The sequence below is a fragment of the Poecile atricapillus genome, chromosome 35 (assembly GCF_030490865.1).
Source record: "Poecile atricapillus isolate bPoeAtr1 chromosome 35, bPoeAtr1.hap1, whole genome shotgun sequence".
Lineage (NCBI taxonomy): Eukaryota > Metazoa > Chordata > Aves > Passeriformes > Paridae > Poecile > Poecile atricapillus.
This window is the reverse complement of record NC_081283.1, coordinates 3,280,034-3,301,051: the sequence shown is the minus strand read 5'-3', so window position 1 is coordinate 3,301,051 and position 21,018 is coordinate 3,280,034. Positions and strand designations below refer to the sequence as shown.

The 21,018-nt window shown below is 62.2% G+C and overlaps 2 protein-coding genes across 3 annotated transcripts in view; both read right to left on the bottom strand.

Moving 5' to 3' along the window:
* LOC131590862 (cyclic AMP-dependent transcription factor ATF-7) overlaps window positions 1–13,895 on the bottom strand; it is a 46,324-nt gene extending 32,429 nt beyond the window's left edge. Inside the window, exons 1-2 of one of the 2 annotated variants that reach the window (XM_058861211.1) lie at window positions 13,781–13,895; window positions 3,319–3,377 (exon numbers count right to left, since the gene is read on the bottom strand). In XM_058861211.1, the coding sequence (XP_058717194.1) occupies window positions 3,319–3,366 (48 nt within the window). In that variant the 5' untranslated portion in view covers window positions 3,367–3,377; window positions 13,781–13,895. The remainder of the gene's footprint in view (window positions 1–3,318; window positions 3,378–13,780) is intronic. The other variant, XM_058861212.1, reaches the window with a different exon arrangement.
* A 597-nt stretch (window positions 13,896–14,492) lies between these two features.
* On the bottom strand, window positions 14,493–16,941 carry ATP5MC2 (ATP synthase membrane subunit c locus 2). The gene is made up of 5 exons (XM_058861168.1): window positions 16,832–16,941; window positions 15,487–15,581; window positions 15,131–15,208; window positions 14,855–15,015; window positions 14,493–14,756 (listed from the first exon to the last, which is right to left on the bottom strand). Exons 2-5 carry the CDS (start codon window positions 15,523–15,525, stop codon window positions 14,642–14,644), a joined length of 393 nt encoding a protein of 130 aa, XP_058717151.1. The 5' UTR covers window positions 15,526–15,581; window positions 16,832–16,941; the 3' UTR covers window positions 14,493–14,641.
* Window positions 16,942–21,018: the final 4,077 nt, after the last annotated feature.

The following is a 21,018-nucleotide window of genomic DNA, read 5'->3' as shown; positions in this document are numbered from 1 at the left end:
GCTCATCCCAAGGATCCTGCTGTGCTCATCCCAAGGATCCTGCTGTGCTCATCCCAAGGATCCTGCTGTGCCCATCCCAAGGATCCACCGTGCCCATCCCAAGGATCCTGCTGCGCTCATCCCAAGGATCCTGCTGTGCTCATCCCAAGGATCCTGCTGTGCTCATCCCAAGGATCCACCGTGCTCATCCCAAGGATCCTGCTGTGCTCATCCCAAGGATCCACCGTGCTCATCCCAAGGATCCCGCTGTGCTCATCCCAAGGATCCACCGTGCCCATCCCAAGGATCCTGCTGTGCTCATCCTAAGGATCCATCGTGCCCATCCCAAGGATCCACCGTGCTCATCCCAAGGATCCACCGTGCCCATCCCAAGGATCCACCGTGCCCATCCCAAGGATCCCGCTGTGCTCCCTGGCCCAGCAAAGCTCAGCCCAGCCAGGACTGGCTCAGGACAGGGGCTGAGGGCTGAGCAGGGCTTGGCAAGGCTCCGTGCCAGGCTCAGGTGCAAAATCCCAGGGAGAACACTGGGATTTACACTGGGAGCTCTGGAGTGGGGTTTGATGGGATGCCCGGAATTCCACAGGGAGGATCCTCTGCCCTACAAACCAGGCTGGCCTGGAATTCAGCCCCACTTCCCCCGCTGCCGGGGCTGGAAGCGCTTCCCGTGGAGCTGGGCTGGATCCTCACGCCCCAGCCCTGCTCTGAAGGACGTTCTGGGAAAAGCGCGCACGAGGTCAGGCTGGATCCCCATGAATCATCCCGCTCGGAATTACCAGGATTCCAGCATTTCCATATTAACATGAAGAATTGTCGGAATTACCCATAAGCAGCAGGCTGGAACAGCGAGAGGAGGAAGCAGCCACCTTTATATGTCATTTGTGGGAGATTGTGGGAGATTAAATTTAAATACATTGTTGTTTGCCTTAATTGCTTGTTTGAAGCCGATTTTAAGGCCGTGTGATTGAAGGGCTCACACCATTAAGTGCTCAAACACAGCTAATACATTTTATAAATGGCCTGCACAATTTCACAGGCAGAGAAGTTTCAGATAAAAAGCAGCCTCCCAAAAAAAAAAAAAAAAATAGAAAGAAAGAAAAGAAAAAAGAAGAAAAGGCAAAAGGAGGAAGTTCACCTGCAAGGGGAGGAGGAAGGATCTGGGTGAGGCTCGTGCCACGATGCCCAGAAAGCTGGGAAACCCTAAATATGCGTTTTTAAAGTCCCCAGGAGTTCCCAGGTGAGGGGTTGGACCCATTTGTGTGCTCCAAAAAGAAACAACAGCAGGGATCCTGCAGAGGAGGCTCTCTGGGCATGCAGAGCTCAGTTCAATTTGATTTAAAGCCCCACAAGAGGCAGGAAGGTGTTAAACAAACTGAGGAACTGGAGACACACACAGGGTCCTTGGGATGGGTTGTCATTCCCAAACCCAGGAAGGCTCGGTGAGCACATCCCCTGACATCTGACTCAGAGCCACAACTCCCAAAACAAGAAACTCAGAGGTGCCAGTGCTCCAGAACAGACAACCCCAAACCCTGCTGGGCTGGGCCCAGGCTGCACTTCCAGGGCAGCCCCAGCTCCCAGCAGATCCCACTAAATCAGCAGCAATTCCATCATCCCCCAGCTTCCAGCAGATCCCACCAAATCAGCCCCAGCAGCAATTCCATCATCCCTCTGTTCCTCCCAGTACCAAGTGCCAGACTGGAGCCCCTGAGCTCAGCCCTGGGACAGCACCATTTTCCCTGGAAATGGAAGGAAAACGGGATGGGGAGGTGTGACTGGAGGAGGATGGGCCTCCTCCACCTCTCTCACCCTGGGACACTCCGCAGCAGCTCCAGGGAGCAGAAATTCCCAATGGGCACGGAAAAAAGCCCATCCCAAAATAGCATTTTGGGGACCATTTACCACAGCCCATCACCTGTCACATTCCCAGCTGCTCCAGAGGAGGAACTCGGGAGCCTCCTGGCCCTGGAGGGCTGAGGGTTTTATCTCCGGGAACGGGAGACCAGGGCAGCACAACCCCAGCCCGGGGGGTTCTGCTGTGAGCTGAGAGCTCAACCAGGACCAGAGCCCTGCAGATCCTGTGAGCTCAGAGCTCACAACAGGACCAGAGCCCTGCAGATCCTGTGAGCTGAGAGCTCAGAACCAGAGCCCTGCAGATCCTGTGAGCTGAGAGTTCACAACAGGACCAGAGCCCTGCAGATCCTGTGAGCTCAGAGCTCAACCAGGACCAGAGCCCTGCAGATCCTGTGAGCTGAGAGCTCAGAACCAGGACCAGAGCCCTGCAGATCCTGTGAGCTCAGAGCTCAGGACCAGAGCCCTGCAGATCCTGTGAGCTGAGAGCTCAGAACCAGGACCAGAGCCCTGCAGATCCTGTGAGCTGAGAGCTCACAACAGGACCAGAGCCCTGCAGATCCTGTGAGCTCAGAGCTCAACCAGGACCAGAGCCCTGCAGATCCTGTGAGCTCAGAGCTCAGAACCAGGACCAGAGCCCTGCAGATCCTGTGAGCTCAGAGCTCAGGACCAGAGCCCTGCAGATCCTGTGAGCTGAGAGCTCAGAACCAGGACCAGAGCCCTGCAGATCCTGTGAGCTCAGAGCTCACAACAGGACCAGAGCCCTGCAGATCCTGTGAGCTGAGAGCTCAGAACCAGGACCAGAGCCCTGCAGATCCTGTGAGCTCAGAGCTCAGAACAGGACCAGAGCCCTGCAGATCCTGTGAGCTGAGAGCTCAGAACCAGGACCAGAGCCCTGCAGATCCTGTGAGCTGAGAGCTCAACCAGGACCAGAGCCCTGCAGATCCTGTGAGCTGAGAACCAGGACCAGAGCCCTGCAGATCCCGTGAGCTCAGAGTTCACAACAGGACCAGAGCCCTGCAGATCCTGTGAGCTGAGAGCTCAACCAGGACCAGAGCCCTGCAGATCCTGTGAGCTCAGAGCTCAGAACCAGGACCAGAGCCCTGCAGATCCTGTGAGCTCAGAGCTCAACCAGGACCAGAGCCCTGCAGATCCTGTGAGCTCAGAGCTCAGAACCAGGACCAGAGCCCTGCAGATCCTGTGAGCTGAGAGCTCAGAACCAGAGCCCTGCAGATCCTGTGAGCTGAGAGCTCAATCAGGACCAGAGCCCTGCAGATCCTGTGAGCTCAGAACCAGGACCAGAGCCCTGCAGATCCTGTGAGCTCAGAGCTCAGAACCAGGACCAGAGCCCTGCAGATCCCAGCTCTGCTTTCCTCCCGGGATCCCATGGAGCGCTCCAGCTCCGGGATAAACCAGCCCCAACCCCATTAAACCCCATTAAACCCCGTTAAACCCCAAAGCAGCTCGTACCTGTCCGCAGCCCGGGGCGCTGCACACGAAGGGCCTGTCGTCACCCATCCTTCAGCAGCCTGGGGAGCAGAGAAGGGACAGAAATCCTTAAATGGCCCCAGAAATCCTTAAATGGCCCCAGAAATCCCCCAAGCACCAGCAGGAGCTGCCCCTCTGCTGGGACATCATTCATCAGGGGATGGGAGTTACTGCAGCCGGGGTTCGGGGTTTGGGAGGGGCTGGGTGGGGTTTTACAGCTGGAAGGGAACCTGGAAAGGTGTGGGAGCTTCCCGGGGTTTCACCATCACCCAGAGGAGCTCCTGAGGCTCGGTGTCACCTCCTGCAAGGTGGGGACCCCGCTCAGCCCTGCGGAGGGGCGGCAGCAAAGCCCCCCCAGCACGGCCCGATCCGCCCTCCCTCGGTATCTATGGGATCAGGGAAAATCCTGGGACCCACAGGGATCATCAAAGGCAGCCCTGGACGAACCCAAGAATCCCCCCCATGCAAACAAACCAGCAGGGACAGTGGCAATCCACAGGAAAACAAAGTGCGAGCGAGCAGCCATCAAATAAATCCAAGGCCTCTCTCTGCACCGGTTATATTTTCAATGGGAGAGAACTAAAATTTGTCATTTAATTAATTAAGGGATTATAGGAGTGGTGCTCCGTTTTACAAGGCAATAATCGGGCTCCCCAGTGGGTAAACTACAAGGCTGATGGCAGGGGCAGTTTATCACGGATTACAGCCAAGGATAACAAAACACTCACTCCTATTATGCTACAAGTGAAGCTGTTCTCATTAATAAAAAATAAGAGTAAATAAAGAAAAACCCTCCCCCCCAGTCTCAAACTCAAGAAATAACGGTTCTCTCCACCCACTGATATTTTTACAGCAGGATTTTAAAAAGCTGGAATAAAGCAAATGCTCTCTCCTCGGGAAGCTGCTGTGGGAACACGCTCGGGGCTGCTCCAGGGGGCTTCCAGCACCTCCTGCTCCGAGCTGGGAGATGCTGGAATGCCAGGAAGGGAGCCAGGACTGGGGAGAGAAGGGTTTTGCACTTGCAGCCCTGAGGGTTGGTATTTTTAGGAACTGTGTGAGAAGCAGCTCCAAGAATGCAGCTGGGCAGGAGCGGCCCCTTCTGCTCCCCAGGAAAGGAATCAATGAGCTGATTAAAATGAACAAATCTGGTGATTCTTCTGCTGCAGGAGGTGAATTCCCTGCCCTCAGCCACGGCAGCAAGACCCGAAGGCTGACGAGAGGGGAGCTGTGATCCCACAAAAACCGGAGGCAGAGATGCCCAGCGCTGGGCTGGGTCTGGATTTATGGAGCCGAACTCCGGGGACTGTGCACGCAGGAACGGGGATAAACGAACCTGGCACCAACAGGAATGGGGGAACAGAGGCACCCAAACATCAGGGATGGCCCCAGAAATCCCCAGAAGTGACACAGGAGGTGGTGGAGCAGGGCACAGCAGCAGCTCGGGACAGCGGGAAGGGCAAATCCTGCCCAAGCCTGGAGGTGACAACAAAACTCTGGATGGGGACACAGCCAGGACACTCCAAACTGGGAACTCGGGGATCCCAAACGCTGCCCCAGTGCTGCTGAGGGCACAGGGATTCCCTCCATCCCGAGGCACCTGATCCCACTGCTCCTGTGGGAACAGGGATCCCCTCCATCCCGAGGCACCTGATCCCACTGCTCCTGTGGGAACAGGGATCCCCTCCATCCCGAGGCACCCGATCCCACGGTTCCTCCCCTCCTGACCCACCCAAATCACCTGGGCTGGCTGGAAGTGACACCCAGAGCGTGTCCAGCCCCCTCAGAGCCCCTTCCCTGCAGGCCCTGCTCCAGAGGCAGAGCTGAGCACTTGCCATGGTTCCAGCCTCCCACGGGATCTCCTGATCCCTCTGGATCCCCTTCCCACCTTCAGCTGCAGCAGCTTTAACTCCTCCCCAAAGCAGCAGCTTCTCTGAAATCAAAGTCTGAGTTTTACAGACCCACAAGGGCTGCCCAGGATCCAAGGAAAACCAGAACATTCCCTTCCCCTGCCGCTCCCCGGAGCCCCTGTTCACGCTGGGCTGAGCCGGCTTCTCCCCCCATCTCCCAAATTCCCGCTCCTTTCCCGCGGAACGCTGCCAGCCCAGCTGCTGCTGTCCCCACGGTGCCTCGGCCCATAAACCCCGAGTGGTCCCAGGCCGTGTTCCCGGAGCCATCAACAGCAGCAGAGCCCGTTATCCCGGGCCAGACATTCCAGGGGGGAATGCTGCAGTCCCTGGGCAGGAATCAGCCCCGTTCCACGCTCGAGGCCAGCGATCACAGCGCAGCCTTCCCGAACTGTCCCCCGCTGGCACCGCCTGGCAGCCGGCCCAAAGCTCGGCTTGCAAACACTCTGGGAGGAAGGGGCAGCACAAGGATGACGTTTCCAAAGCCCCCCTGGCACTTCTGGAGCTTTTCCTCCAAGGTGCTCCACGCATGCCTGGCCTGAGCCACAGGAGGTGACGTGTGGGACACGGGAAGGGTCCCAGGCTCTGGGCTGCCCTCCCTCACACGCTTTGGGATCGGGCTTTGTGCTGGGGAAGCTCCCACGGGGCTGTCCCAGACGGGATAGAGGAGAGCTGAGGCTGGAAGCATCTCAAGCCAGGATCTGGGAATCTGAGTCTCTTCTGGAAGGAACTCCCTGGACCTCAGCTCTGGATGCTGGGGATAGGGCTGGGCTGGAAAACACTCTAAAAATAAGGCTCTATTGTTGTCCTGGCACGTGACTCGTGTGGCAGGAATGCTGGTGCCCAACTGCATCTGGGCACTGCAGGGAGGGCGGGAATGCACCGGGAATGGCACCGGGAATGGCACCGGGAACAGCACTGGGAACAGCACTGGGAATGGCACCGGGAATGGCACTGGGAATGGCACCGGGAATGGCACCAGGAACAGCACTGGGAATGCACTGGGAATGGCACCAGGAACAGCACTGGGAATGGCACTGGGAATGGCACCAGGAACAGCACTGGGAATGGCACTGGGAATGGCACCGGGAATGGCACCAGGAATGGCACCAGGAATGCACCGGGAATGGCACCAGGAACAGCACTGGGAATGGCACCGGGAACAGCACTGGGAATGGCACCGGGAATGCACCGGGAACAGCACTGGGAATGGCACCGGGAACAGCACTGGGAATGGCACCGGGAACGGCACTGGGAATGGCACCGGGAACAGCACCGGGAATGCACTGGGAATGGCACCGGGAATGGCACCGGGAACGGCACTGGGAACAGCACCGGGAATGGCACCGGGAACAGCACTGGGAATGGCACTGGGAATGGCACCGGGAACAGCACTGGGAATGGCACTGGGAACACACCGGGAATGGCACCGGGAACAGCACCGGGAATGGCACCGGGAATGGTCACACACACCCCAGATGGGATGAGTGCTCAGACACAATCCCCGCTGCCCTCAGGCCTGCAGGAACAAGCCCAAGCGAAGGTGCAGCTGAAGGTGAGGTGCCTGTACCAGGAAAAGGCACAAGCGAGGCAGGAGTTAAAGTTGGGATGAGCCTGAGCTCCGTGGGATTAATCCTCAGAGCCCAAGGAGTGGCCAGGCCACCCCAGCTCCGTCTGGGTGACTCTGCCGAGCCCCGGGAGCCGTGCCAGGAGCGGCTCCAGCAACCCCAGCCCAGCACAAACAAACCCATTCAAACACAGGCGCTGCTCCAGGCACCGGCCCAGCCCCGAGCGCGGGCAGGGGGAGAGCAGAGAAAGCCACAATAAACGAGATTATTATGGATGGCTGCAGATCTGGGCTGGAGAAGCCTCTGGCTCCCAGGAGAACACACAAACCCCTGGCAGCCGGTGGCAGTGCCAACCCCAGCGCGCTCCAGGAGAGGGGAGGCAGCCCCCACTGCCATCTCCAGCCCAGGAGGAAGCAGCAGGCTCTGCCCCCAGGATTTCCCACTGAAAATGCGAGGAAGGAAGCAGAGTGCTGAGGCTGGGCCAGGAAAGGTTCCTTGTTTTGCTGAGGGCAGTCCTGGCCAGCCCCGAGCTTCCTGAGCCTCGGGATGAACGTTCGGCCCTCGGGACGGGCTGGGGGCAGCGGGGTCACCCAGAGAGCGCAGGGATAGAGCCCTGTCCTGGCCAGGCTGGCTGTGCCCTCCCTGTGGCAGCCTGGGGACGGCTGAGAGCACCGTGACCCATCCTCAGATGAGGCAACAACAGCAGCTCAAGCCCTCCAAGAGCTCCCACCGCTGCCGGCTCTCAGTGGAGACACCGGGCACGGAGCTGCTCCTGCCCCTCGGGGTGCCCGGAGCTGCCTCTCCCAGCTGGGATCCACCCATGGAAATTGCGAAAGACTTTCAGTTTTGCAGGGAGAGGCCCCCTTGGGCCCAAACTCCGACTTTCAAGTTATTTTGGGGTGTGAGGGAAGGAGGGAGGGTGTTTGCTTTGTAACCAAAAAGCTGCGAGAGCTGAAAATTGTCCTGTGGGAAAGGAGGCCAAGAGCCTGGGCTGTAAAAGCTGCTTTGGAGGCACAACAGCCTCACGCTTCGTGGGCTTGGTAAAGCAAAGCAAACCCAACTGTATAAACTGGAATATTGGCAGGGAATTCGCTGGAAACAAATCCCCCCCAGCCACAGAGTGTTTAACGAGTCGTTTGCAGAGAAACCTCAGCCAAGTCCAAGCATTTCCCTCGGGGCTGGGCCTTTCTGGGCGTTCAGGGAGAGGATCCTCACCAAGCCAGGACCTCATCGCCTCGGGGGTGTCGGAGATGTGCAAAACCCTCATTTCTTGCTTGGAAGTGCCTTAAAACAGCCTTGGAGCGGCACCATTCCTGTCAGAACCTGACATCTGGCCCGAAAGTGACTCCAAGTGACTCCCAAAGCCCTCCCAGGAGCAGATGGACCGCAGAGAAATTCCAAAAAGGGTTTGGGAAAAGGGTCAAACCTGTTGGGAAGGGACACAGAGACCTCACAGGGTCACGGCAGCGCCCTGACCTCGGCCACAGCACCTGGACAGGGAATTTGGGAGCTCCCACAAAACACAGCAGCGAGTTTGGGCACCGCTCCGTGGCACTCGGTGGCTCCAGGAAAGGTCGGAGCAGCCTCCAGGAGCTCCAGCTGCCCCAAGGGCACGACCTGAGCCTGCCCCCAGGAAAAAGCAAACCCAAACTGCCCCCAGGAGCTCCAGGAAAAGGCTCTTCCTCCTCCTCCCAGCCTCCCCCAGCAGCAATTCCAGAGGCAGAGGCCGCCAGGCTCCGCAGGATCCGGGGTGGCCTCTGTGCCGGCATCAGGGCGATCCATCTCGGGCTGTGCCGGAGATCTACGGCGGCACAGGGAAATAATTCAGCTTTACGGGAGGAAGGAAAGGCCTCGGAGAGCCACCGCTCCTCACCCAGCCCGGGTAATTACAAGGAAGCCACGGCGGCCTCGGAGAGCGCAGTATTTTACCTCGGAAATGCCTGAGTGACCCAGAAGCTGGAGTCCCATTTCCTGAAATTATTTCACCACTTCAGAGCCCTTGTTTCAATGAAAGCTGCTGCAAACGAGGCATGAGAGCCCCGAGCTGAGCTGGAACATATTTCCCCTGCCAATGCGCGTGGATGCTTTGAAGGGAAGAGCAAAGTCAGGGCTGCCCGGAGCGAGGAGCGGGAGAGCCTGGGAGGCAAAGGAGCCCCTACGGATAAAACCCTGCCCGTGAATCCAAACAGCGGAGCCAGGGCAGGACGGGGAGGGCCTGCACTGCTCTCCCCATAAAATAAAAATACTCTGTCCCACCTGTTACCATTCCATCCCGCCCAGGCACCTCCCTTTACTCAGCTCTCGGAGCCTCGCGCGCTTTGGTGGCCCCGTTGTTTGATGCACGAGCCTAAAAACCCAAGAGCAGCCAGAAATATTCCAGGAGAAGGTTTGCAGAGAAATCCCAGGCGCTGCAGTGTGGTTTAAGTGGTCAGAATTTGGGTTAAACTTGGCCAGGACCTGGGTGAAGCCAGAACTTTCCTGGTCTGGGCCAAGCAGATTTGAAGAAGCGGAGAGTGGAGAGCAGGACCCGGAGATCCACTGAGGATTCCAAGCAGGAACCCAGACAAAAGCTGGGAATGCTGTGCTGGGAGAGCTGACTGAACCCAGTTTTAGTCCCTCCACTTCTCACACACCTCCAGCCCAAAGAGAAACCACCTCTGGTTCCTCAGGGAAGCCGCTGGGTGACCCCACCCTTCTCACCCCAATCCCACAAATCCCTTAAAGCCAAAACTGTGAATTCCAAGGTCGATTGGAATGGGGAGAAAATAATTGATGAATTCCAGGAAGCAACAGGTCCCCAGTGCTGAAGGCCTCTCACCAAAAGGTTCTTTTCTGGCAGCGTTCCATCCCTGGCTGCAGCACAGCTCGGTGCTGAACGAGGGGGGAAGAGCAGTTTGGGAAACCTGGCCTCGATTCCCAGTGCCAGGAACGGGAACAGAAAAAAAAGGAGGAAAAAAAGAAGGAGGAAAAAAGATAAAATAATAAAATAAAGAAGGCAAAGAAAGAGAAGGCCCCAAGAAAGTCCGAAGGATAAATAAATCCAAACAGAGGCAGGGCAGCATCACGTGGGATGCAGCAGAAAAGGAGTCCAAAGCCAAATCCAAACCAGAGCTCCTTCCCCGCCACACAAAACCAGCCCGTGGGCACGGAGCCTGCTCCAGGGAGCCCTTCCAAGCACGGCTCCAGCTCGGAGCAGCTCCCAGCCCTCCCTGCCTCGTCCCTGCGATGCTGAGAGCAGCTCTGAGGAGTGGGGAGGGAGGATTCCCCTCCTCGGGGTGGACAGTAAAGGTCAGCCGGACCCCACCCCACAGCCCTGGCTGTCCCCCAGCCCCGCTGCTGCTTCCTCTCTCCAACTTCCTCATTTTCCAAAGCCAGGGGGATTCCCATCCCAAATCCCCCTTTAATCCATGCTCCGGCCGGGCTCAGAGGGATTTTGGAAGAAATGGGAATAGAGACATGGATGAGAAGCTGGAATTGGTTTTGCCATGTCCTTCCACTCTTCCCAGCTGTCCCCGGGACCTTCCAGAGCTGCCCCGAGCAGGGAGGGCTCCTGCACCTGCCCAGGTGGGGCCAGCACCTCTGTGTGCACCTGCAGCTCAACCCCAACAACCCCCAGCACCACTGGGACCTGCTGGGAAGCTCTGGACAACACTGGGGAATCAGGAACCTCGAGAAAGCAGAAATAAAACAGAAATCCACGGCAGAGACGAGCCCTGGGCACAGCAGGGCCGAGTCAGAGTGAAAGAGGAATCTCCAGAGGGAGGTTTAACACATTCCCAAAGTTTGTGTGAAGCCTTTTCCTGCTCCGAGCAGAGGGAAGGAGAGCCCGAATCTCAGGGCTCTGCTGCAAACCCTGCCCAGCCCGAGCTGCTCGGTGCCACAGGGATGCTGGCAGCTTGGGAGGGACACTGGAGAACACACAAATCCCGGGAAAAGACTGAAATTCCTGCACGTGGAGCGGTGAAGAGGGTGGACACAACCCCTGGGGGCTCGCTGGGGAAGTGCCCAGTGTCCCACAGCTCAGGACCACCAAGGGCTGGCACACAAAACCAGAAAAGGGCTGGTTTCAGGTTCCCAAAGCAGACAGGCCTATGGGAAACCAACTCCCAGCTCAAATCCCAACCAGCTCACAGGACCAGGATCAAAACCCTTTCCTGAGAGGTGTTCCACACCCTCCCCACACCAGGCAGGATCGGAGCCGCCACAGGGCTCACCCCAGTCCTGCCACAGGAGCTGGGTGTGAGCTGAACCTCCCCGAGAGGGGATGTCCATCCTCTGACAGGGAATGTCCATCCTCTGACAGGGAATGTCCATCCTCTGACAGGGAATGTCCATCCTCCGACAGGGAATGTCCATCCTCTGACAGGGAATGTCCATCCTGTGACAGGGAATGTCCATCCTCCGACAGGGAATGTCCATCCTCTGACAGGGAATGTCCATCCTCCCTGACAGGGAATGTCCATCCTGTGACAGGGAATGTCCATCCTCTGACAGGGAATGTCCACCCTGTGACAGGGAATGTCCATCCTCCCTGACAGGGAATGTCCATCCTGTGACAGGGAATGTCCATCCTCTGACAGGGAATGTCCATCCTGTGACAGGGAATGTCCATCCTCCCCGAGAGGGAATGTCCATCCTCCGACAGGGAATGTCCATCCTGTGACAGGGAATGTCCATCCTCTGACAGGGAATGTCCACCCTGTGACAGGGAATGTCCATCCTCCCTGACAGGGAATGTCCATCCTGTGACAGGGAATGTCCATCCTCTGACAGGGAATGTCCATCCTGTGACAGGGAATGTCCATCCTCCGACAGGGAATGTCCATCCTGTGACAGGGAATGTCCATCCTCTGACAGGGAATGTCCATCCTCCGACAGGGAATGTCCATCCTCCCTGACAGGGAATGTCCATCCTGTGACAGGGAATGTCCATCCTCTGACAGGGAATGTCCATCCTCCGACAGGGAATGTCCATCCTCCCTGACAGGGAATGTCCATCCTGTGACAGGGAATGTCCATCCTCTGACAGGGAATGTCCCCCTCTGACAGGGAATGTCCCCCTCTGACAGGGAATGTCCCCCTCTGACAGGGAATGTCCATCCTCTGACAGGGAATGTCCATCCTCCGACAGGGAATGTCCATCCTCTGACAGGGAATGTCCATCCTGTGACAGGGAATGTCCATCCTGTGACAGGGAATGTCCATCCTCTGACAGGGAATGTCCATCCTGTGACAGGGAATGTCCATCCTCTGACAGGGAATGTCCATCCTCTGACAGGGAATGTCCATCCTGTGACAGGGAATGTCCATCCTCTGATGGGAACCTGGCGGCTCTGCCCACCTGCCTCTCCCCTCTCCAAACACTGCAGTTATTCTCCGTCCCTGCTGAGAAAAGCCCCCAGCCAAGCAGGAATTGCCGCTGGATTCTGATCCAGAGCTGCTTGAGGGTCAGTTACTGGTGAGGCCAAGAACTGGAGAACCCCTCTGGATCATCCCCAGGGGAACAAAGTCCCAAGAGGCAGAATAAGACATGAATAACCTGGAAGGGGAAGGAGACGGCACCTCCACAGGGACAACAGTGGGACTGGGAAAAGCAGCAGAATGTGGGAAGAGTGGCAAAGAAAGGGGCAGGAGGAATGAAACGGGGAGACCTGAGCACGAACAAGGAGTTTGTGTGGTCACACCTGAGCCAGGTAATCCCTTCCCTCAGCAGGGCTGGGGGCTCCTGGAGCAGGAACAGCTCCGAGGCAGATCGGTGGGATCACCAGTGCCAGGAAAGGTGAGCAGGTGCAGGTGAGCCCTCGCCACTTCCACCAGCTCACAGTCAGCCCTCAATTCCCGGTGGGAATTAACCCCTGACTTGAGAACAAACTCCTTCAACTCCAGTTCCTGATGTGTGCCCCTTCCTGCTGCTCCCTTCACCCAGGGCCCCAAACGCAGCCCAGGGGCTCCTGCGGCCCCGGGACCCCCAGCTCCCCTGACAGCCCCTCCACATGTCCCAGGACCCCCAGCTCCCCTGACAGCCCCTCCACATGTCCCGGGACCCCCAGCTCCCCTGACAGCCCCTCCACATGTCCCGGGACCCCCAGCTCCCCTGACAGCCCCTCCACATGTCCTGGGACCCCCAGCTCCCCTGACAGCCCCTCCACATGTCCCGGGACCCCCAGCTCCCCTGACAGCCCCTCCACATGTCCCGGGACCCCCAGCTCCCCTGACAGCCCCTCCACATGTCCCGGGACCCCCAGCTCTGAGATCCCGCACTCGCCACCCCACATCTCCTCAGGGCACTGAGGGGTCTCCCCCACCCCCAAATTCCCCCTCATCATCCAAAGCCTCACCCGAGCCCCTCAGGGCTCCTCCTGCCTCTCCAGGGTTCACTCCAGAATCCTTCTCCCTTTAAATCCCCGCACATCTGCAAACCCCCAGGGTCACTGGCCCCTGTCCGCACCCCTCATATCCCCCAAGAGCCCCCACTCTTAAGCTCCCTGCAGACCCCCCAGTCCCGCTGACTGTCCCCGAAATTCCGGGGCTCCCCCCGGGCGCTCCCAGCCCCATTCCGGGGCTCCCCCCGTGTCTCCCCAGCCCCATTCCGGGGTTCTCCTCAGCCCTGAGCGCCCCCAGCCCCATTCCGGGCCCCCCCCCGGGCCCCCCGCGCTCCCCCAGGCACCGCCCGGGCCCCTCACAGCCCCTCGGCCCCGCCCCCGGGGCGGGGCTTGGCCACAGAGCGGCGCCCCCTCGCCCGCCATTGGCCGCCGCTCCCGCCGCTCAGGGGCTGCGCGCGATGCGATTGGTCGGGGCGCGCTGTCATTCAGCGCGGGGCCGAGGCGGGCGGAGCCGCTGCCTCACGAAAACTCAGGGAGAGTTGTGGGGGGAGGGGCCGGCCGGGGCTCCCGCCGCTCCCGGAGCTGCCCCGCGGCCACCGCGGAACCTCTCGGGGCGGCCGCGCTCCCGCCGTGCCCGAGCCGCCGTTACCTGAGGGAGCCGGGCCGGGTCCTCACGCTGGCGCCGCTCGCGCTGGGGCTCCCGCCGCCCCCCCCCGCCCCGCGCGCGAGGCTCTCGCGAGACCCGCGGGGAGGGAACGGCGCGGCGGCCAATGAGATGCACCGGGGGCGGGGCCTCGGCAGCGAAGGGGCGTGTGCGTCACGCCCAGTGGGCGTGGCCAGAGACAGGCCCCGCCCACGAGGCTCCGCGCGCTGCGGGGACCGCGACACGTGAGGAGTGGGGACACACCTGGGACACCCCGGGACACACCTGGGACACCCCCGGGACACACCTGGGACACCCCAGGACACACCTGGGACGCCCCGGGATACACCTGGGACACCCCGGGATACACTTGGGACACCCTGGGACACCCCCGGGACACACCTGGGACACCCCGGGACACACCTGGGACACCCCGGGACACTCCTGAGACATCCCCGGGACCCCCAGGGCACCCGGAGACACGGACACGCCAGCCCCGCAGCCCCTCCCCTCCAAGGTGTCCCGCAGGGATGGATGCAGGTGACAGCCCAGGTGCTCTCGGGCATCAGTGTCCCCTTGGGGACATGGCCGAGAGTGGCAGCCAGGCTCAGCCCAGAGGGGACACCGCCACCTCCCCGGGGTCACCCTGTGGGGACAGATCCAGCTGCAGAGAGGAGACACTGGCCGGGGCCACCAAGGAGACACGAGGAGCTCAGACTGTCACCAAACCGTCTTTATTCCCTGCCCCCGGCATTCCCGGCTGGGCACGGGGCCACCAGCCCCGGGCACAGCTCCGTCACTGTCACCGCCGCTGTCACCGTCACTGTCACCGCCGCTGTCACCGCCGCTGTCACCGCCGCCCGCTCCTCACATGGCGAAGAGGATGAGGAAGGCCACCATGAGGCAGAAGAGCCCCATGGCCTCGGAGAGGGCGAAGCCCAGGATGGCGTAGGAGAAGAGCTGCTGCTTGAGCGAGGGGTTCCTGTGGGGAGCGAGGCTGGGTCAGGGGGCACGGCCACCCCTGTCCCCCCCAGAGCCCCCCTGTCCCCCCCAGAGCCCCCCTGTCCCCCCTGCCCTGACCTGGCGTAGCCGATGATGAGGCTCCCGAACACGGTGCCGATGCCGGCCCCGGAGCCGGCCACCCCCACGGTGGCAGCGCCGGCACCGATGAACTTGGCGGCCGTGTCGATGTCCCGCTGGGCAGCGCTCGTCCGCAGGGCCCGGGCGGCTCCCGGCCACACCTGGAGGGCAGTTTGGGGGGGAGGTGGGGTTGAGGTCACCCCGGCCCCTCCTGGGCCTCAGTTTCCCCCGCGGGGGGCACTGCCCAGCACGCTGACCCCCACCCAGGTGCGTTACCTGCTCCGGCCGGGCCTCGGGGCTGCTCAGCGCTGCGGCTGACAGGGGCTGGCCCAGCAACCGCGAGCTCCTCCACACCTGCAGGGCACACAGGAGCTCACCTGGGGGACACCCGTCACAACAGCCCCGAGATCCTGGGGACACACGTCACCCCAGCCCCGAGATCTTGGGGACACACGTCACCCCAGCCCCGAGATCTTGGGGACACACGTCACCCCAGCCCCGTGTTCTCAGGGACACATGTCACCCCAGCCCTGTCCCACTGCAGGGTCACCCGTCACCCCAGCCCTGTGTCCCCACAGGTCACAGCTCACCCCAGCCCTGTCCCGCTGCAGGGCCACGCTGTCACTACTCACAAGCGCAGGAGTGGAGACGAACTTTGCACAGGTGAACATGGCGAGGACGGAGGGACACGTGCAGGACACGGCCGAGGGACACACGCGGGACACGGCTGGAGGGGACAGGGGCAGGAAGGGCTGAGGCGCGGGGGGGTGTCCGGCCCCACGGCTGGCCCCGGCTCTGGGGGGGCACACGGGGACATGGGGACACACGGGAGGGGCAGGACGTGTCGCTCCCGGCAGGGCACCGTGGTGGCACCTTGGGGTCAGGGATGGAGGAGCCGCTGAGGGTGTCACAGGCAGGGCCCTGGGCGTCTCGGGCACGGCCTGGGGACCTCCAGCCCCGGCAGGGGACGTGGGGACTGGGCCGGGAACCCCAAGAGGCCGCGTGAGGGAACGGCCCCCCCAAAGCGGCTCCTGAGGGGGCGGCACCGGCCGCGTCCCCAGCCACAGCGCGGGGGCTCCGCTCGCCTCCGGTCCCGAAGGGCTCTGTCCGCCCCGGGGCTCTCAGTGTCCCCCCGGGCTCTGTCCGGTTCCCCCGGGGCTCTGTCCGGTTCCCCCGGGGCTCTGTCCGGTCCCCCCGGGCTCTGTCCGGTCCCCCCGGGCTCTGTCCGGTCCCCCCGGGGCTCTGTCCGGTTCCCCCGGGGCTCTGTCCGGTCTCCCCGGGGCTCTGTCCGGTCCCCCCGGGCTCTGTCCGGTCCCCCCGGGGCTCTGTCCGGTCCCCCCGGGCTCTGTCCTGTCTCCCCGGGGCTCTGTCCTGTCCCCCCGGGGCTCTCAGTGTCCCCCCGGGCTCTGTCCGGTCCCCCCGGGGCTCTGTCCGGTTCCCCCGGGGCTCTCAGTGTCCCCCCGGGGCTCTGTCCGGTCCCCCCGGGCTCTGCCCTGTGTCCCCGGGCTCTGTCCGGTCCCCCCCGGGCTCTGTCCGGTCCCCCCGGGCTCTGTCCTGTCCCCCCGGGGCTCTGTCCGGTTCCCCCGGGGCTCTGTCCGGTCCCCCCGGGCTCTGTCCGGTCCCCCCGGGGCTCTGTCCGGTTCCCCCGGGGCTCTGTCCGGTCCCCCCGGGCTCTGTCCGGTCCCCCCGGGCTCTGTTCGGTCCCCCCGGGCTCTGTCCGGTCCCCCCGGGGCTCTGTCCGGTCCCCCCGGGCTCTGTCCGGTCCCCCCGGGGCTCTGTCCGGTCCCCCCGGGGCTCTGTCCGGTCCCCCCCGGGCTCTGTCCGGTCCCCCCGGGGCTCTGTCCGGTTCCCCCGGGGCTCTGTCCGGTCCCCCCGGGGCTCTGTCCGGTCCCCCCGGGGCTCTGTCCTGTCCCCCCGGGGCTCTGTCCGGTCCCCCCGGGCTCTGTCCGGTCCCCCCGGGCTCTGTCCTCCTCTCACCGGGCTCCGCCGGGCAGGTCGCGGCCGCTCCGTGTGCGCAGGCGCGTCCGGAAGTGCGCCCCCTACCGAGCGGGAGGACCGGGAGCGGCCGGGGGGCGGGAACCGGGGCGGGGCTTTGGGCGGGGCTTTGGGCGGGGCTTTGGGCGGGACTCTGGGCGGGGCTTTGGGCGGGGCTTTGGGCGGGGCGAAGCCGCGCGCGCCCTCTGGCGGGAAAAAGTGGGGGCGCAGCTCCGCGCGCCTGGGGCGAGCACGTGAGCGCGCACGTGAGCGGCAGCGCGCGAGTGTCAGTGTGCGCATGTGTGTCCCCACTGTGTCCCCTCCGTGTCCCCAATGTGTCCCCACCGTGTCCCCATTGTGTCCCCACTGTGTCCCCTCTGTGTCCCCACTGTGTCCCCACTGTGTCCCCTCCGTGTCCCCAATGTGTCCCCACCGTGTCCCCATTGTGTCCCCACTGTGTCCCCTCTGTGTCCCCACTGTGTCCCCACTGTGTCCCCTCCGTGTCCCCAATGTGTCCCCATTGTGTCCCCTCTGTGTCCCCTCCGTGTCCCCTCCGTGTCCCCCCTGTGTCCCCTCTGTGTCCCCAATGTGTCCCCACTGTGTCCCCACTGTGTCCCCAATGTGTCCCCACTGTGTCCCCACTGTGTCCCCACCGTGTCCCCTCCGTGTCCCCTCCGTGTCCCCTCTGTGTCCCCACTGTCCCCACTGTGTCCCCGGGGGGCCACTGTCACCCCCCGGTACATTGTCACCCCCAGGGTCCTGTGTCACCCCCAGGGTCCTGTGTCACCCCCCGGTACATTGTCACCTCCCAGGGTCCTGTGTCACCCCCCGGTACATTGTCACCCCCCGGTACATTGTCACCCCCAGGGTCCTGTGTCACCCCCCGGTACATTGTCACCCCCAGGGTCCTGTGTCACCCCCCGGTACATTGTCACCCCCCGGGTCCCGTGTCACCCCCCGGTACATTGTCACCTCCCCGGGGTCCTGTGTCACCCCCCGGTACATTGTCACCCCCAGGGTCCTGTGTCACCCCCCGGTACATTGTCACCCCCCGGTACATTGTCACCCCCCGGGGTCCCGTGTCCCCCCCCGGCCGCGGCTTTCTGGGCAGCGCTGCTGCTGCGGGAGCCGTCTCGGCCGTTAATTAAATCACAGCGATAATTAACTGCCATTAACGGGAAATCAATAACGAGGAGCCGGGACTGGGGGGGCTCCGGCAGAGGGGGGGGGGAGCCCCCAAACCACGGGGGGGCCGCGCCCCCTCCCCAGCCCCCTCCATCCCCCCGAACCTCAGCCCTGAATCCCCCGAATCCCCCCCTCCCGCTCCCCCCCTTTCCCCTCCCCCTTTCCCATCTTTTTTCCCTCTTTTCCCATTTTATTGTTTTTTTCCCCGCTCCGGTCGCGGCTCCGTTCGCTGCCCTGAACGTTGGGATGAAAATCCAGCCCCGCGTTTGGGGGGCCCGGGGGGCTTGGGGGGCTCCTGAGGGGATGGGGGGTCCCGGGATGGGGTTATGGGGGCGGGGGGGCTGCCCCATCCATCCACCCCGGTCTGGATCCCAATCCCGATTCCAGCCCCGGCCCAGGACGGGAGGGGACAGGAGGGGACAGGAGGGGACAGGGCTGGGGACAAGAGGGACCCCCAGCAGCCCCCGAGCCCCCCCAGTCCCGGTCTCCAGTTTGGAGCGGCCGCTCCCCCCCCGCGCTGGCCCCGCGTGGCCACCACGGGCCCGAGGGGACCCCCGGGAGCTCGGGGCGCCCCGCGGGTGTCGCGGCCCCCCGGGACGGGCCGTAAATCGCGGCCGGAGGGGACACGGAGCGCCAGGCGACATGATTCAAGCGGGGATGGCGTCACGGGAGCCGGGAGCGCCGGGAGCCGCGGCTGGAGAGCCGGGAGGGGAGGGGGCTCGGGGGGCTGGGGGGGCTCGGGGGGCTCGGGGGGCTCGGGGGGCTGGGGGGGCTCGGGGGGCTCGGGGGACCCGGGGGGGATTTATCCGCCGGGAACGGGGAGGGGCAGCAGCACCGAGCTGTGAAAATGGAGAGAAACGGCCCCAAAAAGGCGGCAGCGATCCCTGGGATGGGGGTTCCGATCCCTGGGATTTGGGGATTTCTCCCCCCAGGATTTGGAGATTTCTCCCCCCAGGATTTGGAGATTTCTCCCCCCAGGATTTGGGGTCTGTGCCGCCGGTTTTTGGCTCAGCTCCGGCCCCCTCGGCGCGGGATTTTCTCTTCCCGTTGGTTTTTTTGGGGTTTTTTTCCCTTTATTTATTTATTTTTTTTTTACACGCTCTTTTATGACAAACTTTACTTTACGTTTGACATTTAAAAGCTGATCAGATCTTCCCTCCAGGACAGGGGAAATGGAGATATTTATTGGGGTCTGGAGGAGCCGGGAGATTTACTCCGACAGCGCCGCGGGATTGCGGCTCCTCCTGGACAGAGATTTTTGGGAATTCTGGGCCTGTTCTGGTCCCCCCAGGAGGGACAAAATCCCGGCCGATCCCACCAGGATTTTCCAGCGCCAGGGGCGAGGCTGAGCCGCCCCCGCCGCCCTCTGCGGGGGTTTTGGGGCTGGAAATGAGATTTTCGGGGGTTTGGGTCACCCTGCAGCTCCTCGCTGGGGTTTGGGGACACAGCCGGGCTCGGGTGATAATCTCTGGGCTTTGGGGACAAAGGCACAGCCGGGCTGGTGACCCGGAGCTGGGGACAGGTCCTGGGACAAGGGACAGCGACTCGGACACGGGGGTGGGACCCGGGGACAGCGCCAGGGCTGGGGCGGGGTCTGGGAGCGGGGGAGGGACCGTCCTGAAGATGGGGACAGGGACAGGGGACAGCTCCTCACCCTGGGGACAGGGACAGGGGACAGCTCCTCACCCTGGGGACAGAGACAGGGGACAGCTCCTCACCCTGGGGACAGAGACAGGACAGGGACAGGGACAGGGACAGGACAGGGACAGGGACAGGACAGGGACAGGGCTCGGCGCTCCCCCCTCCCTGCACTGCGACGGGAAATTCAAATCCCGCAGCGGCGAGCAGGGAAACGCCAAGAAAATGGGAATAAAACCCGGGAGCGAGGAGGGAACGGGGGGGGGACAGCGGGAAAGGTCACCCGCTCCTGCGGGGACAATTCCCGACCCCCAAATCCACTCCCGTCTCTTCCAGTGCCACCCCAGTGCCCCCCAGTCCATCCCAGTCCATTCCCAGTGCCCCCAGTGCCCCCCAGTGCCACACCGCTCCTCTCCTCTCTCTCCCAGTGCCCCCCCAGCCGATCCCAGTGTGTCCCAGTCTCTCCCAGGGGACTGGGAGGGACCTGGGGCCTCTGGGAGGGACTGGGGGACACTGGGGGACACTGGGGGACACTGGGGGGACATTGGGGGGCACTGGGGGGACACTGGGGGCTGTCCCCAAGTGTCGCCGCTGTCCCCGGCAGCCCCCGGAGCTGGAGCCGCAGCCCCGGGAAGGTTTCCATGGCAACGGAAGGGAAAAAAAAAAATTAAAAATATTTTTTAAAAAATACCAGCAAAAAGCAAAGCGGCGGCGGAGCTGGAGCGGGGCTCGGGGAGCCTTTGTGAGCGAGCAGGAACCCCAAAGTGAGGGACAGGAGGAGGAGGAGGAAGAGGAGCGGGGTTATTTAGGGTGGGGATGGGGGCACTGAGAGGCCGAGGGGGAGAGGAGGCGGCCCAGGAGGAAGGGCATTGCCCAAGGAGGCAGAAACCCCTTTTTTTCCCCCTTTTTTTTCCTCTCTTCTTCCCCCTTTTTTTCCCCTTCCCCCCCTTTTTTCCTCTTTTCCTCCCTTCCCAAAAAAATCCCCACCCCAAACACCTTCCCACCCCTCAAAGCCGAAAAATCCACCCCCAAAATCCCAACAATCCCCCCCAAAATCCCAACAATCCCTCCCAAAACCCAAACACTCCCCCCCAAAATCCCAACAATCCCCCCCAAAACCCAAACAATCCCCCCAAAATCCCAACAATCCCCCCAAAACCCAAACAATCCCCCCAAAATCCCAACAATCCCCCCAAAACCCCAACAATCCCCCCAAAATCCCAACAATCCCCCCCAAAACCCAAACAATCCCCCCCAAAATCCCAACAATCCCCCCCAAAATCCCCACAATCCCCCCCAAAACCCAAACAATCCCCCCCAAAACCCGAACAATCCCCCCAAAATCCCAACCAGCCCCGACACTGCGA

What these genes read in the sequence shown, in the direction of transcription:
- ATP5MC2 (XM_058861168.1), bottom strand. Translation starts at nt 15,525, where the DNA reads ATGTTCACCTGTGCAAAGTTCGTCTCCACTCCTGCGCTT. An exon ending in CCGAGGCCCGGCCGGAGCAG is followed by an intron (nt 15,016 to 15,130) that starts GTAACGCACCTG and finishes ACTGCCCTCCAG; the next exon opens with GTGTGGCCGGGAGCCGCCCG. An exon ending in CTCATCATCGGCTACGCCAG is followed by an intron (nt 14,757 to 14,854) that starts GTCAGGGCAGGG and finishes CGCTCCCCACAG; the next exon opens with GAACCCCTCGCTCAAGCAGC.